At 37.9% G+C, this 18,477-nt stretch overlaps 2 protein-coding genes across 6 annotated transcripts; both read left to right on the top strand.

The window, feature by feature from the left end:
- The first annotated feature begins 7,711 nt into the window (after nucleotides 1–7,711).
- On the top strand, nucleotides 7,712–8,734 carry LOC109159806. Its single transcript, XM_019307917.1, has one exon. It carries the CDS (start codon nucleotides 7,712–7,714, stop codon nucleotides 8,732–8,734), a length of 1,023 nt encoding a protein of 340 aa, XP_019163462.1.
- Nucleotides 8,735–14,887: 6,153 nt separating this feature from the next.
- Nucleotides 14,888–18,426, top strand: LOC109159729 (zinc finger CCCH domain-containing protein 22-like). 5 transcript variants are annotated; one of them, XM_019307829.1, is made up of 10 exons: nucleotides 14,888–15,675; nucleotides 16,107–16,295; nucleotides 16,395–16,583; nucleotides 16,675–16,769; nucleotides 16,854–16,950; nucleotides 17,014–17,081; nucleotides 17,176–17,257; nucleotides 17,380–17,572; nucleotides 17,652–17,730; nucleotides 17,878–17,893. In XM_019307829.1, exons 1-8 carry the CDS (start codon nucleotides 14,969–14,971, stop codon nucleotides 17,561–17,563), a joined length of 1,611 nt encoding a protein of 536 aa, XP_019163374.1. In that variant the 5' UTR covers nucleotides 14,888–14,968; the 3' UTR covers nucleotides 17,564–17,572; nucleotides 17,652–17,730; nucleotides 17,878–17,893. The 5 variants fall into 5 exon arrangements, with proteins under 5 accessions (XP_019163374.1, XP_019163373.1, XP_019163372.1 ...); XM_019307831.1 differs by having other exon boundaries at nucleotides 15,209–15,291; nucleotides 15,357–15,675; nucleotides 16,854–17,081; XM_019307828.1 differs by having other exon boundaries at nucleotides 16,398–16,583; nucleotides 16,854–17,081.
- The last annotated feature ends 51 nt before the right edge of the window (nucleotides 18,427–18,477 follow it).

Raw genomic sequence — 18,477 nt, 5'->3', positions numbered from 1 at the left:
ACAATCTCAAAAACAACATATCAGAGCAAACCAACATTATATCAAAGCAAACCAACATATCACAGCAAGCCAACAACTAATTCTCCATGTGACACTGAAAAGGATGCAACTATTAATTTCAGACTTTTCAGGTGACACTGAAACCGTCTTACAAGCAAAATGAGAATCTTAACAATAGTGCTACGCAACACAAAAACTATTTGCTACGCAACACATAAACTATCTACACCATGGCCGCCCACCTATCCTCCATCCCCTCGTTGCTATTCAATTCACCAATTATCCCTTGAAACTCATTCACCTCCTGCATCAAGGTAAACAAACTACTTTTAATTCTTATTATTTATTATTTATAATCTATCCCACTCTTTGGGTCTTTGTAATGGGACCCGTTTGATTGTTACAAAGTTGGAAACCATGTTACTGATGCGCAGATTCTATGTGGAAACAACGCAGGTACTAATGTCTTAATACAATGGTTTGCCTTGACTCCTTCAGATCCAAGACTTCCTTTTAAATTTTAAAGAAAACAATTTTCAGTTATGTTATCATACGCCATGACAATCAACAAAAGTCAAAGAAGTCAAGGACATACATTATCACATGTTGGTACAAAGGTCTTAATTTCAAGGATGTCCTTAGCACCTTCTGATCCAAGATTGTCTTTTAAGTTCCAAAGAAAGAAATTTCCGCTAATGTTTTCATATGTCATGACAATAAATAAAAGTCAGGGCCAAACAATATCCAACAGCGGTTTGTTTTTGAAGAGGCCGATTTTTAATCATAGTCAAATGTATGTAGCACTGTCAAGAGTTAGTAATCCTAAGGAATTAAAAATACTTATTTGTGACGAAAATGTACAATCTAAAAATACGACTACAAATGTCGTATATAAAGAAGTATTCAATAATGCCTAATAAATTTCAAATGTTTTGATTACCTAATTTTGTTATTATATAATACTATATATTCTATTAATTATATATATGGTCGTGCATCGCACGGGTGCAAATACTAGTTTAATACAATAACGAGGGTGTTTGGGTTTTAAAGAATGTTAATGCCGTTAAAAGTTTGTTATGTTTTTTTTTCCATTCAAATATGGTATCAGAGCGTATGAAAAAATGTGCTTTGAGTGCTTAAAGGCACAAGATCAATTGCACTTTGAGGAACTTAGCATATCAAAGAACTCTACTACTATGAGACACTTTATAGTGAATGCGATCAACAATTTAACTTGAGAGATATAATTAAATCAACAATCTCAAAAACAACATATCAGAGCAAACCAATATTATATCAGAGCAAACCAACATATCACAGCAAGCCAACAACTAATTTTCCATGTGATACTGAAAAGGATGCAACTGTTAATTTTAGACTTTTCAGATGACACTGAAACCGTCTTACAAGCAAAATGAGAATCTTAACAATAGTGCTACGCAACACAAAAACTATTTGCTACGCAACACATAAACTATCTGCACCATGACCGCCCACCTATCCTCCATCCCATCGTTGCTATTCAATTCACCAATTATCCCTTGAAACTCATTCACCTCCTGCATCATGGTAAACAACCTATCCTCCACCTTCAAGTTGTTGCCTGCTTCATGAACATCATTTTTCAGCCCATGAACTGCCCCTTGCAACTCATTAGCGAAAACCTTCAATGCCTCCAATCGCCCCGCGATGATGTTGTCCCTTTGGTTGGCCATAACCTTGACTATAAAAGCAAAGGGTAGTGGAAACAGTAATTGGCGATCTGCGGTGTCGGCGGTGGGCGTTAGGGAGAGAAGGCAGTGAATGTGTTTACGGAGGAAACCGAATCGGGATTTGAGGGTTTTACACATTCATTCAATGAATGAGAGAATTTAGTTATTTTATAAGATTTTTGCGATGAACACGCGTTGGCTTATTGTGGAATGACTTGGGCAAAAATTTTTTGTGGTTTTTTTTTTTTTTTTTTTTTCCATTCAAATATGGTATCAGAGCCTATGAAAAATTGTGCATTGAGTGCTTAAAGCCTCAAGGATCAATTGCACTTTGAGGAACTTAGCATATTAAAGAACTCTACTACTATGAGACACTTTCTATTGAATGCGATCAACAATTTAACTTGAGATTTAATGTTAAATCTCAACAATCCCAAAAACAACATATCAGAGCAAACCAACACTATATCAAAGCCAACATATCACAGCAAGCCAACAACTAATTCTCCAATATGTTGAACAGAGAGATGACATCATCCATCCCGTCGAACGAGAAGGAAGCCCACCATCGATACTTGTGGAGGACCCGAGAAAACTTGGGGAGGGCCTGAGAATCAGGGAAACGGCTGGGTTGAATACCGCCGCCAGCGCCAGAGTTGCGAAGGGATGACTTGAGAATCAGGGAGACGGCCGCCGCCAGAGTGCGAAGGGACAATGTCAGACGGTGGAGGGTGAGGGAAGGGCGGCACGGGGGCTACAGCACCTAACGAAGGTTGGGTCGGAGGAGGGCGGGGCGAAGGAGCGCCACTGGAAAGCTGGTCTCCATCTTCTTCTATAAACACGGTTACATGTAATTTGAATCGCCTTAGTCGAGATATTTGAGTTTTCAGTTTTCAAATTCCAAGAAACAAGAAAAAGTGAGAGAGAAAAATAAGGCTCGAGTCACTAATAATATCGGCGGTTAATAATAATAATAATAATAATAATAATAATAATAATAATAATAATAATAATAATAATAACAATAACAATAACAATAACAATAACAATAACAATAACAATAACAATAACAATAACAATAACAATAACAATAACAATAACAATAAAACAAAACAAAACAAAAGCACCTAGAGGATTAACAAAGACAAAAATAGAGTATTGCAATTAAAAATCATCAATTCAAAGACTCAATTAGAATTAAAATGCAGAGAAGAGAAAGAGAGCGGATGTCCATTCATATAATAGAAGCAACTATTTTTTTTTTTTTTTACTAATTTGCCCCTCCGTGAGCGAAATTAACTCAAAACGTCCGCAATTACATTTTTTATGATAAACGGCCACCCGCACCTGAACCTATTTCTCTATATGTGTGTGTCTGTGTGTGTGTTATATTTATTATTTGAACGTATATGTTTTTTTTTTTTAACAATTTGTAAAATTTAATATTAAGTTTTAATCTTTTGTATAATTAATATTAATTATATTTAAATTATTTTCTAATATATGAATTGCACCTATGTTTATGTTAAGTTGTGTAATTTTGAATAAATAATATTATTATAATGTTGTCTAATATTTATTCCGTGCAACATACGGGTGAAAATATTAGGGTCTTTGTGCATGGTCGGTTGTACGTGGCTAGGGGTGTTAGCGAACAAAGCTTTCGGCAAACTATTCGCTTTCGTGTTCGGTAAACCTTCGTTTATTAAGGTAAACGAACATTAACAAACAAAATTTAAAGCTCAGTTAATAAACGAACAGAGTCTGAACAGTTGTAAGCTCGTTTGCTAAGAGATCGTGAACAAGCTCGTTTGTGTTTGTTAAGAATGTTCGCGAACAAGCTCGTTTAGTGTTCGCGAACAAGCTTGTTTAGTGTTCGCGAACAAGCTCGTTTAGTATTCGTTTAATAATGTTCGCGAACATACACACACATACTTTTATATATATATATATATATATATATATATATATATATATATATATATATATATATATATATATATATATATATATGCCATCCCTTATGCCTATAAAAGGGTCCTTAGGCCCTCGTTAGGGGTTCTTCCCCTTTCCACCCTCTCTCTCTACAATACCCTCTCTCATCTCTCTAGAAAGCATGCACAAAAACACAAATAAAAGAACTCATCATTTGCTCTATCTACTGTCTCTTGTTCATATATATTACATGTACATACATTCTACATAGGCGGGAATTTGTACTATCACAACTCATTAAGTTTTTAATGTTATTCAGAATAAGATGAAAGGAAGAGTCGCCCTTAGAAGAGTTAAAAGCTTGCATCACCGAGAGCAAATCCGTTTCCACCATAATGTTGTCGAAATTATAAGCTTTCAGCCAACTAAGATCGAGTTTCCCGAATCGCAACCGCTTCTGCCTCTCTAGAATTGAAATTGCTTGTCCAGTGTGTTCCCCAAGCTGCAACAAAAAGGCCTTGGTCGTTACGCAAGACACAACCAAACCCCATTTGAGTGCTTTGCTTGTCGATGGCTACGTCAACATTGAGCTTCAAGAAACCCGGTTTGGGTTTTGTCTAGCGAGCTTCTTTAGTAACGTGAGGTTACGAGTGAAGGTTGACATCCTTTGTAGCTTCATTCCAGTTGATGTAGAAGTCAAGAGTTTTCCTTACTATGAAAGAAGTAGAGTCCACAGCATGACTTTTCCACAAAACATTGTTTCTTAGAGACCATATATTCCAGCATAACAATAAAAGTTGGCCGAACTTGTTCCTTGAATTTTTGGTGTCGTGATCTTGTGGTGATGGAATTCTAATGTGATTCCGGTAGGCTTTGGCATAGTCGTAATCCACGAACAGGTGGTAGATTGTTTCTTTACCCGTGGGGCACAACAGGCAATTATCAAAGCAGTTGATGTGTTTCTTCTTTGATTGAACATGCAATCCACGAACAGGTGGTAGAGGGATGTGCATGATTAGGTCTGCATCTCTTTGATTGAACATGGATCTGATGACTTCTTCATCCCAACAGTGAGAGTTAGGTAAAATAAGATCAACTACTTTAGCATGCGCTATGAGAGGATAGGGATAAGAAGTAATTCTGGTGTTGATTCTGTTAGGAAGCCAGTTATCACCCCAAATAAAGACTTTACCGCCATTACCAGTTCTCCATTTCAGATTTTCTTTGATGATGCCTTGGGTTGCTAGTATGCTGCTCCAAATAAAGGAGGGGTTTACTCCTAATCTGGCCTTAAGAAAAGATGTTATTGGGAAATATCTGGCATTGTAGATTTGAGATACTAGAGAACTTGGCTTCTGTATAAGATTCCAAGCCTGTGTGCAGATTAGAGCCAAGTTGAAATTCCTTAGGTTTCTGAAGCCTAAACCACCCCATTTCTTTGGCTGATAGAGATGAGACCATGCTTTCCCATTGATGCCACTGTTTTGATTTCTACCTCCCCTCCACTAGTAGAAATTCAAAGCTATTTCAATTTCCTTAGTCAAGCTTGTGGGCAGCAAGAAAACACCCATTGCATAAAGAAGGACTTCCCCGCCTGCTCTGGATAGAAATATGTGGTTCCAGCCTTGAATGTGACTCAATATCCTTTGTTTGATGAAACCCAAGATCTCCCTCTTATTTCTGCCATGACCCAAATAATTCCCAGGGTTCTTGCTGCACTAAACATTGAGAATTCCTCGCACTCTGGCTTTGGTATTATCATCTACATTGCCACTGAATCCCAAAGAAGATTTGTCAAGGTTTATGCTTTGTCCCGAGGCTTTCTCATACTACTAGAGGATATTCTTCATGGTGCTTGCTTCAAGAGAGTTTTCCTTGAAGAAAAGGTAGCTATCATCTACAAAAAGAGGTGGCTTACTTTGGGGGGGGGGGGGGGGGGGGAGTGCAGTTCTAGGCAGCGAAATACCATGGATTCTGCCTCTCAGTTCATGGTCCCTGATCATAGCACTTAATCCTTTTGCAACAATAATGAAAAGATAAAGGGAGATGGTATCCCCTTGTCTTAATCCCTTTCCCGTCACAATTGGTCCTATTTCGTCCCCTTTATTAATCCCATAGTACTTAATAGAGGAGACACATTCCATCACCAACTTAACCCATTTGAGCTCAAAGCCAAGCTTAGTCATGATGTTCTATAGCAATGACTATTCGATCCTGTCATAAGCTTTGCTAATGTCGAGTTTCAAAGCAGCATAACCCTCTTTACCAAAACATTTCCTTTTCAAATAAGTTGCATCTCGAAGGCAACCATTATATTATCGGTAATAAGCCTACCGGGGACAAATGCGCTTTGATTTTTAGAGATGATCTCATTCTGGAGGGTCTTTAGCTTGTTGGCCATGGCCTTTGCTAAGATTTTGTAAGCCACTATATAGAGTGCTATAGGCCTTGAGTCAGTCATTTTTTCTGGGTTGGGTTTTTTTGGTAATCAGGACAATCTGGGTAGTGTTCAGGCCATCAGGCAGTTTCCCGGTTTGCAGAAAATCATTACAAAGATAAAATATGGAATCTCCTATAATGTCCCGGTATGTTTGGAAGAAGCCTGGATTAAAACCATCATATCTCGGGCTTTTATCAGGGTGCATATAAAAAGTTACCTTCCTAATATCATCTCTTGAAAATGGTCTCAAAAGAGTAGCATTATGCCTATTAGAGATTTTAGAGCTAATATGGCGAAGGACAGGGGCTTGGTCCCCAGAATTGCTAGTAAAAAGATTAGTGAAATAATTTCTTACCATCTCATTCAATTCTGGCCCTTAAAACACCTAGTCTCCATGATCATTTTGGAGTTTGTGAGTGACATTGTTCCTCCTCCTCTGTTTGACCGCATTATGAAAGAAACGAGTGTTGGTGTCACCCCCTCTATACCAGAGTTTTGCTCTTTGTTTCCAAAGTAATTTTGGAAGTTACACGTAAATGATAGAAAGTCATATGGAAGTCATGTTAAGAGTAATTAGAAGATTACTTGTTTGCTATTTGGATTCATTTGAATTTTTTGTTCACCACTATCTTTTTTACTTGGGAGACACATCATTGTGATAGTAATAGTTGTTCATTAAATTAAAGAATTGAAGTCAACAATGATTGTCCAAGATGGAATACAACTATAGTCACGTGAAAGATCTATGTAAATAATATAAGGTCATGTAGCAGACTAGTTGTTATGTTGACAGTAACTAGATGCTTACATGTTATTTGTACTCAATTGTTTTTTTTTTTTTTTTTACAATTTAAGTTATTTCATAAAAAAAAAAAAAAAATTGCTGAGTCATGTACACGTATGGATAAAAATGGTGGACAACTATCTGCCACTTTATTTTTACGACTATATAATATATCATACAACTATGATCACATGAAGGATCTATGTAAATAATAGAAGATTATGTGGAAGTCGTTACTTAATAATTAAACGATTATCTACTATTTTGACTCAATTACATTTTTTGGTCCAATACTTTCTTCTTCAAAGAATCAAAGATACACCTTTGTGACAACCATAATTGATAATTGTTCATTGAAGACAACCACAATCGTCCAAGATAGAATACAATTATAGTCCCCTGGAAGAAACATGCTAAGGACATTAGGACATATGTAATAGAAAGTCCATGTTATATTCGTACATAGACGATTACCTACTATTTTTTACTTAATTGCAATTTGTATGGTTTGATTTCAAAAAGAGTGTTAAGACTAAAGGGCATCCACAAATCACTTGCCAAATCAGTTGCATTTGACAAGTCACCATTTATCTATAAATAAAAAACTAACTTTTTGTTTTGTTGTAATCTCTCTTTTCCCTCGCGTAAGGGATTCTCTCTAGGTTTTTCCCTCAATTAGGGTTTCTTGGCTTTCACGGTGAACAAGCGGCAGATCGGCAGTGAAGCTACGCAGCGACAGCAGGGGCGACGGTGCTTCGTATTCACGCAGGGCTAGAGACGGTTCGACAAAGAAACGCAGCAGCTACGTTGCACAGCAGGGGCGACGAACCGGCGACTATGGCAGCGACAGATGCTACGGTGGCACACTTGTCGGACAAATGGGCAGATATTGTACTGGAGGATGAGGACGCCGGTGTTGAGGCGCCGGTGGACGACGGTGGGGCAGGAGCAGTAGCGGAATCGTGGGTGTTGGTAGGACGATTCTTGACGCAACGGGTGATTAAGGTTGAGTATATGAGACAAGTTATGGCCTCGGCATGGAAACCGGTGAGTGGTGTGCATATCACGGAGCTCCAACCCAATCTTTTTCAGTTCGTGTTCCATCACAGAACGGATGTCCAGCGAGTCTTGGATGAGGGGCCGTGGTCCTTTGAGAATTGTACGCTGTTGTGTAGGGAGGTGAAGGATGGCCAGTTGCCGGAAGCCACGGTGCTTGATACGGTTGAGCTATGGGTGCAGGTGTATAACCTGCCGGTTGGATATAATACGATACCGGTGCTAGAACAAACGGGGAAGTTTTTGGGGAAGTTTCTTAAGGTGGATGAACGACAGATCAAGGGGCCTCTTAAAGCGTTTTACCGAGTTAGGGTTTCTATGCCAGTGGATAAACCGTTGAAAAGAAGGATGAAATTAATTCGCCGGGACAAATCATGGGGATGGGTGAATTTCAAGTATGAGAGGTTGCATACTTTCTGCTTTTTCTGTGGTCTTTTGGGGCATTCGGAAAAATTTTGCTTGAAAGCTAGGAACTCAACGATGGCACCCGAGCAGTATCCGTATGGTTTGTGGATGCGAGCGGGTCACGCAAGGGGACCACGACTAATCGGGGAACCCTGGTTACTCTCATCTGAGGACCCGCCGGCTAGGAGTCAGGAACCGGAAAATCCGACCATAAATGAGCAGGTACACCGCCAAACTGAGGAGGAGGATGGAGTAACGGCATTGACTAAACGCCGCAGGCAGGATGATGGGAATGAGAATAGAGGGGAACAGTTGACCGGTATGGATGTTAATATGGCAGACAGTTCAAAAAACTTGACACAGGCGGGCTCTGGTTCCCAGACCCGCCCACAACAATGAGTACCCTGAGTTGGAACTGTCGTGGCTTGGGCAATCCACGGACAGTTCGTGCAGTTGTGGACATGGTGTCCAAAAAGAAGCCTGATTTTGTATTTTTGATGGAAACGAAGGTGGGGCGAATACATGCTGAACGTGTTCGTGTTAAGATTGGTTATGAGGGCCTTTTTTATGTTAATAATACGGGTCGTAGTGGTGGTTTGGCATTACTGTGGAGGAAGAACAATACTGCAAGTTTACTTGGTTACTCGAAAACGCATATTGATGTGGAAGTTAGTATAAGTGGTTTTTCAAGGTGGAGGATGACTTGTTACTATGGTTATCCGGAACGAACGCGAAGAGGGTGACTTGTTACTAGGGGCTTACGGCAGGGTGATCCATTATCTCCATACCTATTTATTATTTGTGCTGAAGGCCTCTCTTTGTTATTACAGCAGGCACAAAGTAGGGGTTTAGTACATGGATGTAGGGTTGCAAGAGGTGCCCCACCTATCTCTCATCTTTTCTTTGCTGATGACAGCTTACTTTTCTTTAAAGCAACTGTGCAAGAGGTAAATGAAATTAAAGGTTGTTTGGCCCTATATGAAAATCTGTCTGGGCAGGCTGTTAATTATCATAAGTCCAGCATATGTTTTAGTAAGAATACAACGGAGGAGAGCAAGGAAAATGTGGCACATGTATTGGGAGTGACTCAGGCTCCTAACTATGGGAAATATCTTGGGTTACCATCGTTTATTGGAAGAAATAAGAAAGCAGCATTTGCTTATATAGAGGACAAGATCAGGCAGAGAATAGGGTCTTGGAACAAGAAACTATTGTCACAGGCAGGTAAGGAAATCTTATTGAAAAGTGTGGCGCAGGCAATGCCTACTTTCTCAATGAGTGTTTTCTTATTACCTATTACTGTTTGTACGGCTATTGAGCGACTGAAGAATAGATATTGGTGGGGCTCAGGGACTGACCAGAGAATCCATTGGAAAGCCTGGGATAAGTTATGTATCCCAAAGAAGTACGGTGGATTGGGTTTTAAGGACCTAAGGGCTTTTAATGTGGCACTCTTGGGAAAGCAGGCTTGGAGATTGCTTACCAATACAGATTCTCTGGTTTCTAAAGTTTATAAAGCAAGATATTATCCAAAGCAACCTTTTACTGATGCGGTTCTTAGGAACAATCCAAGCCACTGTTGGCGGAGTATTTTGGCGGCAAAAGGGTTAATTAGCAGTGGTATAAGAAGACGAATTGGGAACGGAAATTCTACCTTGGTATGGGGACACCCATGGTTGCAAGACGAAGACGACCCTATGGTCCAGACAGAAATGCCACCCTAACTGAGTGATGCCAGGGTAATCAATTTAATTGACCAGGATACAGGCACTTGGGACCATGATTTACTTACTGATATTTTTGAACCCAATGATGTGCGTAGGATTCTAAAAATACCAGTCTCCACAAGTTATGATAATATATGGTATTGGCATGGGGATCCTAAGGGCAACTATACGGTTAAGCATAGATATAGGTGTATTGTGGGGAATTATGAAAATGTTGCAAATGTGGGTTTTGCCAAGTGGCTCACATTGTGGAAGCAAAAAATACCACCCAAATGAAAAACCTTACTATGGAGGGCTTTGAGTGATATTCTTCCAACTACTCAAAACTTGCTTATAAAGAGGGTGGAGATTGATCCGGTGTGTGCCATGTGTGGAGTTGCAAATGAAGATATTATGCATGCATTGGTTTTGTGTGATTATACAAAGACCATTTGGGCACTATCTAACCTTCCATCTACAAATATTGTGACAAATATTTTTTATGAATGGTTTAGTGAAATGTTAAATATTTTAGATTCTGATGGTATTGCCTACGCAGCTGCAATTATTTATCATGTATGGAGAGCTCGGAATGGTGCGGTTTGGGATGCATGTTTGCCCAGGCCACGACGATTGCTCGCCGCGGCCCAGGTCGATTTTACAGCATGGCGCCAGGTCCACGTGCCGAGAGGGGACCCAAGCCCCGTGATACCCACGCTAAATCACGCCACTGCCCACCATGCCCAGGAGGCCGAGACCACTGCAGTCCCCTATGCCACACCCCACCGTGCCACTGCCCGGGAGGCCGGAAACAGTGCTGTCCCATATGCTACATTCAACCACGCCCCAACGCAACCAATGTCCAAATGCTATGTCGATGCTGGATATCATCACACGGACAACACAACAACGGTAGGAGCGGTATTATTAGGACAGGGTGGACAGTTTATCTCGGCGTATGCCGCACCCTTGTCACATTGCTTTTCCCCACTCATGGCCGAGGCATATGCTTTTAAGGAGGCTCTATCTTGGTTACGCGACCGTGGAGACCAAAATATAGAGCTTTTTACAGATTGCCAGGTACTGCAGAGTTACTTAGTTACACCACAGCTGCTGACACGATCGTACGTTGGCTACGCAATTGACGGATGCAGGAACTATTTATCTACTTTTAATTATTGTCATGTTAATTTCTTACCTAGATCGCAGAATATTTTAGCACATAGTTTAGCTACTACAGCTTTCCAGTATGACACAGCTATGTATTGGGATGCTATCCCGCCTGACGCTATTTCAGCTTATCTATGAATACAACCCATTGGTTGACCTTCAAAAAAAAGGAAAAAAAATAAAAATACTATGAGTGTGCAACACTGATGCACCTTGTAGGCGTTGTATTACTTGTATGTTACACGGGCGGCAAATTATGCTGCGTAACATGTCCACCTTGTAAGGTGGACACAATTTCAAAATTATTTCTAATTATGAATATTGAGTTTAAAAATTATGAACATAGAATTTCTACTATACTAATAAGAGCCCAAGAGAGTTAGGCCTATAATGGGTAGAAAAAATGGCGGTCACAGATTTTAATCAAATGAATGGCTAAGATTGATTAAAAGATTGATCAGATTTAAATTTTACACTAAAATTTCCTAAAATACCCACACACCGTTACTAATTCCGTTAAAATTTTAAGAATTGCCGTTAGTTCACCGTTAACTTACTCATTGATTTTAATAAAAAAAAAGTCTTAGGTTCGAACCTCATCCCAATCAAAGTTGACATAATTAGTACTCTATTTTACTCTTATTAAATTATATAAATAATAATTTAGTAGTTACAACAAAAAATAATACATATGCATTTCTTTAATTTAGAATTATGTGTCCACAATGCCTTTTTTTAAAAAAAAATTATTCATTATCAATAAATTAAATAAGAGAAATAATTTTATTAGTTATATTGTCTTTATTTTTCTTCAATATAAAAATTCTTTATATTCAAATTTATTAATTGATTATATTCGCTACATTGTCCTTACAATGTCTTTATTCAGTGCAAAAAAAAATATTAATTATCAATAAATTATTTAAAAGAAATATTTTCATTAGTTATATTGTCTTAATTTTCTCAAATGTAAAAATTTTTACATTCAAATTCATCAATTGATTATATTCACTACATTATCTATTATCTTTTTTGTGCACTATTTTTCTAATTAAATATCAAAGTTATAATACAAAATAATGCTATATATTTATTTACCAAGTATTTTATTAATATCATGAAAAATTTTAAAAAATATAATTAATAAAGCCAACCATATTAACTACTTGAGAGATTTTGTGACAAAGAGAGTATTCAAATCACACAACAAGTTGAAGTGAGAACTACCTCGCAATGTCCTTGTTTGACAATCAGCAGTTAGCGGTTAGCGTTAGCGGATTTGACTAGCGAATTTATTTAATTATTAACATTGGGTAGAAAAAATGATCGCCAAATTATTAAATCAAATGAATGGTTCATATTGTTCAGGTTTTAATTTTTTTCTTTTAAGATTTTCTAATTTATCCTTAATTATATGATTATCCATTTAACTTTTCCGTTAATTCACAGTTAGTCTAATTCTAATATTAAAGTCTAATATAGAATTATAACTACACCATTAATCTAATTCTAATATTAAAGTCTTAATAGAACTTAACCACAAATCCTAATGTCGGAATCTCCTCAAACAATATTAGTATATATTTAATATTTTATGCCCTAATTTTTATTTGTTCTCCCTTATGTCCCGTATTTGGTTTCAACTATACCTATACAATTATTTTATTGACAATTATAATCAATCTTGACTATATTATCTTCCATTTGTAAACTTAGAATTACCTATTTAACTTGCACGGGCTTAGCTCAATGGTTTAGTGGGTAGTATTTGGGAGAAGAGACCAAGGTTTGAACCTCGACGGCGGCAGTGCGGGAATTATGTCCAAAGTGGGCAGATTCCTTGTGCGTCGGGTCGGAGTGTGGGGGGCCTTTGGGATTGGGGACTCAACCTTTGGGAGAAGAATTACCTATTTAAATACGCAAATTCAACCTTCAATTATCTATGCATGAACAATTGCAATATAATCCTGCCTTAATATACTATCCTGCCTTAATATACTTTAAAGTACTTATTTAACAAAAAAGAAAAAAGCATTGGGCATTATCCCAATCGCGCAATGCGCGTAAAAAACTAGTTATAATTATAAATATAGAATTTTATAATTATGAATATAAAATTCTGTAATTGTGAATATCTAAAAACATAAGAAGTCTCAATCAAAGTTATATTCCTAATTTATGTCCATATTTTTAATACTAATCATTTTGTACATTGTGTTTTTAGAGTTGTACTATATAACTTTTTGGACAAAAATACATCTACCGTTATAACTTCCGTTATCTTTTCCATTATTGTTACCATGCACATGCATCCACCATATATTTTCTTATATTCTTTAATGATAATAATATTTGTAGACATTATATATTGGATTAATATAATAATTAAATTTGATTTCATATAGATTTTAATTAGTAAAAATTTGTTAGTTATTTTAAAAAAATATAAATATTGGGCACATGTTTTTGCGCATTGCGCATAGAAAAGACTAGTAGAGTTCAATAATTGTGAATATGAAGTTAGAAAATTATGAACATACAATTTTGTAATTGTGAATATAGAGTTCAATATTTGTGAATATAAAATTTAAAAATTATGAACATAGAATTTATAATTATGAATATATAGTTCAATAATTGTGAACGGCATAACAATGGTACACGGGCCAACTAGGCTCATAGAAAGTGAAAAACATGTACGTTATATGTGCTTGTTAGTTGTTGTACGTTACATGTGTTTGCCACTTTCCTTTCCTTTAAAAAAATTATATAATAGGTTTTTAAATAATAATAATAATAATAATAATAATAATAATGTATTGTATGTAATATTAAAAGAAAATTAAACCTTTTGTTCCTAAGTTATAAAGTAATTGTAGAATTTTTTCCTTAAGTGTTGGTCATACTCACCTTTCGTCCCTAAGTTATCATTAACATTGCACTTTTCGTCTCTTTACTAATAAAACATTAGGGATGAAATTTTCAATTTTAGTATAATTCAGATACGAAAAGTAAGCACAAAAGGACGAAAAGAGCAACGTATCATTCAAGGAAAAAGTGAGCACGACCAACACTTAGAGACGAATTATATAATTACTCTATAATTTAGGGACGGAAAATGTAATTTTTCCTAATATTAATTGACAGTATACATAAGAAAAATAAATCTCTACTATAGTGTGATTTTTTCCTCAAAATGTTGAATTTCCAACTCCAAGAGCTCCTCACATCCCGGTCAAACAGAGCGATGATATAAATCACGGCGACTCAATGACTCAGCAGACCTGCAGGCATGACCAAATTAAATGTTGGAGAAAACATTTGAAAAAATATTAATCACGATAACTCAATGATTCAGCACACATATCAAATACTGTCAAATACTGAAACGCACACAAAATTTATTGCAGAGATTCAAACCTCGATCTTTTCTCTAAAATAGTACCTCCTACTAAATAAGTGAACTAAATAAGCCCTTATCGGCTACCATAGTGATTTGTCATTGTGAATGGGAGAGAGAGAGTGGGGTGAGTCTTTTTACTTTTGATTTGAACTGTTCCAACAGTTACATTTTGACTCTTGGGTCCACAACCCGGCTCTCACGTCTCTTTCACCACTCATCCAAGCTATTAAGGAATTCCTCTTCTTTTTAAACTCTCTGCCCTCTCTCCTCTCCCCTTCCAGTCTCCTCCTCTTCACTTCTACTCTCTCTCACTGTGTTTCTTCGTTTCCTTCTAAAATAACTCACCAGTCCGCCATGGATACCATGGAAGCAACAAACAAAGTTCTTTCCAGGATTCAGACCTTAGATCCGCATAATGCCTCGAAAATCTTGGGTTATATTCTGATTCGGGAGCACGGGGACAAGGATGTTATCAGATTAGCACACGGCCCGGACGCCGTCCTCCTCTCGCTCATCTCCGAAGTCAAGGCTCGCTTGGGACTTTCTTCTTCAGCAGCTTCTCCTCCTTCCCCAAGTTTAGGCCCGTTTTCCCAGGCGTCCCTGAGAATCACGATTCCCAACAACGCCTTTCAATTTCATTCGTCGCCTCCTCTGTCTCCTTGGTCTAATGCCTCTCCGGTTTCCCATCCCACCGTTACCAACGCTTCTCCTGGGCGTCCTCTCCCCTTCTGCAGCGGCGACGCCGTCGATCAGTTCCGGTTTCTGGACGAGTCTTCGCCGGCGGAGGAAACGCACCACCAGCTTCACAAGCAGAGATGCTCCGCGAACGAGGCTGAATTCGCCGGTGATTCCGACGACGGGGCGCTCGGCGTGAGGCCTTGCATGTATAATCCTCCTCGCAAGCTTCTGCATGCGTTTTATGGTTCGCCTACCAAACAGGACGCTTCTTTCGACGACTTTCTGCGCATGAAAGCCCATCACCTTCAGCACCAGAGGCTTCACTATCCCCTCACTTACAACAACAACAACACCATTATGAGTAATTTGAATGAGAATCCCAGGTATTTTGTTCAATCAGCCTGATTTTTTTACTAGGTTTGGTAACTTAAATAATGAGTGAAGTTGCTACCTTTAATTGCATTTTTTTTTTTTTTTAATTCTAGGGTTTCTATTCTGTACCCTGCATTGCCTTGACGACTATTTCTGTTCTCATAATCTCATATGCCTTTTTTGTTCTGGTGTTCTTTAGCATTTGTAGTAAACTAATTGTTATATTAATTATTGCCATTTGCCAATCATTCCTTTCACTGCTACTAGTAGCTAAACAAATTTGACTTGTGACCTTTCAATGATTGTTTGTTTACAAGGCCACAACTTTTACCATACCTCTTGGAGAGAGTGGTATGGTATATACTTCTTAATTGTAGGATTGGGACACCTTTTGGTAGTTGGAGCTTTTACAATGGCCTTTCTGGTGTTTGCTGCATTGCAGATTGGCACCAGCTCCATTTATGATAGGTGAGGAGTTGCAGAGATTTGGGCATTGCCCCCTACCAGAGGTGCCATGTGATTTTTCTGGAGTTAGTTTTGATGGGTACTCGGATGCTTGTTTGCGCCAAATTTACTTGACGTTTCCAGCTGATAGTACATTTAGTGAAGAAGATGTTTCTAATTACTTTAGGTAATAATTGGTTCTTGCTTTGATCTGATCTTTCTGAATATTCTGTGTGTTAGAGTTGTGGACTTATTTTGGTGGGTTGTTCTTAATTTTTGTTTGAAGTAGTATATATGGGCCAGTGCATGATGTTAGGATTCCATATCAGCAGAAGCGGATGTTTGGTTTTGTTACGTTTGTCTACCCGGAGACTGTGAAGCTAATCTTGGCGAAAGGAAACCCTCATTTTGTGTGTGATTGTCGCGTGCTTGTTAAACCCTACAAGGAGAAGGGGAAAATCTTAGAGAAGAATAGGTACTTGTAGAATACAGACATCTCAAATTGTATATGTGATGCTTGATTCATTCCTCTATGATTGATGTTGCGTTGTCAATTGAAAATATAGGAAGCAACAACAGCATCATATGGATTTAGGAAAGCTCTCGGCATGTTTGAGCCCATCTGGTCTTGATTCTAGGGAGCCCTATGATCTTCCGTTTGGTAAGAGCTATCAACCGAGGTTTCTGTGCTGTATTGTATTGTATGTCCTTTCCAGGTTCCTGAGTCTCCTTTTGTTGTTTATAGGACCGAGAATGTTCAACAGTTCACAGGAGGCTTTGCTTAGAAGAAAGTTAGAGAAGGAAGCTGAGTTGCAGAAAGCCATCGATCTTCATAGCAGGAGGTTAATGGATTTGCAACTTTTGGACGTGAAGAATAAAGAAAAGTATAGTCAGTTCCAGTGTAGCTCATCGCCTGTCTTTCCAGTCTCTTGCCAGAGCAACTCTCAGTCATCAAACTATGAAATCACAGAAGGTTTGTTCTTGTCTCCATTTGTTAAACGAAATGTCTATTTGTTGCACATTTTAGTTTTCAAGTAAGATTTTGCTCTTTTTTTTCATTGAAACAGAAAACAATGGTAGCCACGAGGCAAGTGCAGCAGGTCAAGAGAACAACAGTGGAAGTGAAGATAACCCCGAGCTTCATAAAAGGTGATATAAGCAGCATAGCTTTAAAAAAAAATAGAGAGAATACAGCTTTTTTGCGGTTGCTTTTGTTTCATTTATTCGTATACTATCTTTCTAATGCTTTGATCTCACAATCATTACTATAGAGGCCTAGAGCACATCCTTCCAGGTAAAATTGTGGCTGCTGCTTTTCCTTCACTGAAATCAGCTGCTGAAAACCTACCGACCGGAACTGATGACAGTTTCTCACCAACTCCATTTTCTAACAACACCCCTACACTTCTTGGCACTTCTCCCAGCATCCACCCTCTGTTCAATCATGTTACATGAAGACGCCAGGTAAATTCACAAGAGTCCTCTTTTACACTATCAAGCTAATAAGTACTCCAGATCTAAAGCTTTTGATTTGATTCGCAAGGTTAACTTCTGACCAAGAAGCATGTCATAGAAAGTATAGGCAAAATAGTTGACCATGGTTATGGAGAGGACAAATTTTGGTAAGATTTGTCTACCTAACGCTTTTCAATCAACCATGCAATTTTATCTTATTTTGATTCCTTTGTTTTTTTCACATTTGCCAAAAGCTTCATAGTAGTTGGTTGGGGTTCTTTCTGATGCTTGAAAATTCATGGTTGTTTATGCAGAAAGTTTGAATAGTGACTAGTGAGCCAAAAGTATCAGAAGAAATCTGTAAGGAAAGATCCTCTTCAGGATCCTATGTTTCATCAAATAGGGCCGCCATAAACTACAGCAATACATAATGCATATGTATAGGACAAATGACTTGAGATTTAATATGACTAGAATATGAAAGTAGGTTCTCTCTCTCTCTCTCTCTCCCTCTCTCCCTCTCTCTCTTTTTCTCTCTCTCTCTCTTTATATTTCTGAAGTTAGAATAGTTGTTTGCTGCAGCATTCAGAAGATTAGCATATGACAAAGGCTTGGATAGTTTGATTATGTCTCCTATGGGCTATGCCTCTTTTCTTTTAGTGTCCTCTATAATAGTAGCAGTGGTCTTTAGGTCAATATTACATTACCTACTTAATCTGGCTATTACAATTTGGGAACCTGTGTGTATGCAACAACACCCCACCATTGGGCAGTTGTTATACCATGGACCAGACTCTATCTTGCAAAGTGGATTCTGGTTTTAAATTGTGTATTTTTAGTATTGAGATTGTGAATTTCAAGAATATATATTGTGTTTTTAAGTTTTGGAAATTTGTGAATACAATACATAGTCA

The sequence above is a fragment of the Ipomoea nil genome, unplaced genomic scaffold, assembly GCF_001879475.1.
Source record: "Ipomoea nil cultivar Tokyo-kokei standard unplaced genomic scaffold, Asagao_1.1 scaffold2845, whole genome shotgun sequence".
NCBI lineage: Eukaryota > Viridiplantae > Streptophyta > Magnoliopsida > Solanales > Convolvulaceae > Ipomoea > Ipomoea nil.
The sequence above is the reverse complement of the archived record's forward strand: the minus strand, read 5'-3'. Positions and strand labels throughout refer to the sequence as shown.

Bases quoted from the DNA above. Each gene is read 5' to 3' on its own strand.
- LOC109159806 (XM_019307917.1), top strand. From the start codon at position 7,712: ATGGCAGCGACAGATGCTACGGTGGCACACTTGTCGGACAAATGGGCA.
- LOC109159729 (XM_019307827.1), top strand. From the start codon at position 14,969: ATGGATACCATGGAAGCAACAAACAAAGTTCTTTCCAGGATTCAGACC. The intron at 16,296-16,394 runs GTAATAATTGGT...TTTTGTTTGAAG, and splicing joins GATGTTTCTAATTACTTTAG to TAGTATATATGGGCCAGTGC. The intron at 16,770-16,853 runs GTAAGAGCTATC...TGTTGTTTATAG, and splicing joins GCCCTATGATCTTCCGTTTG to GACCGAGAATGTTCAACAGT.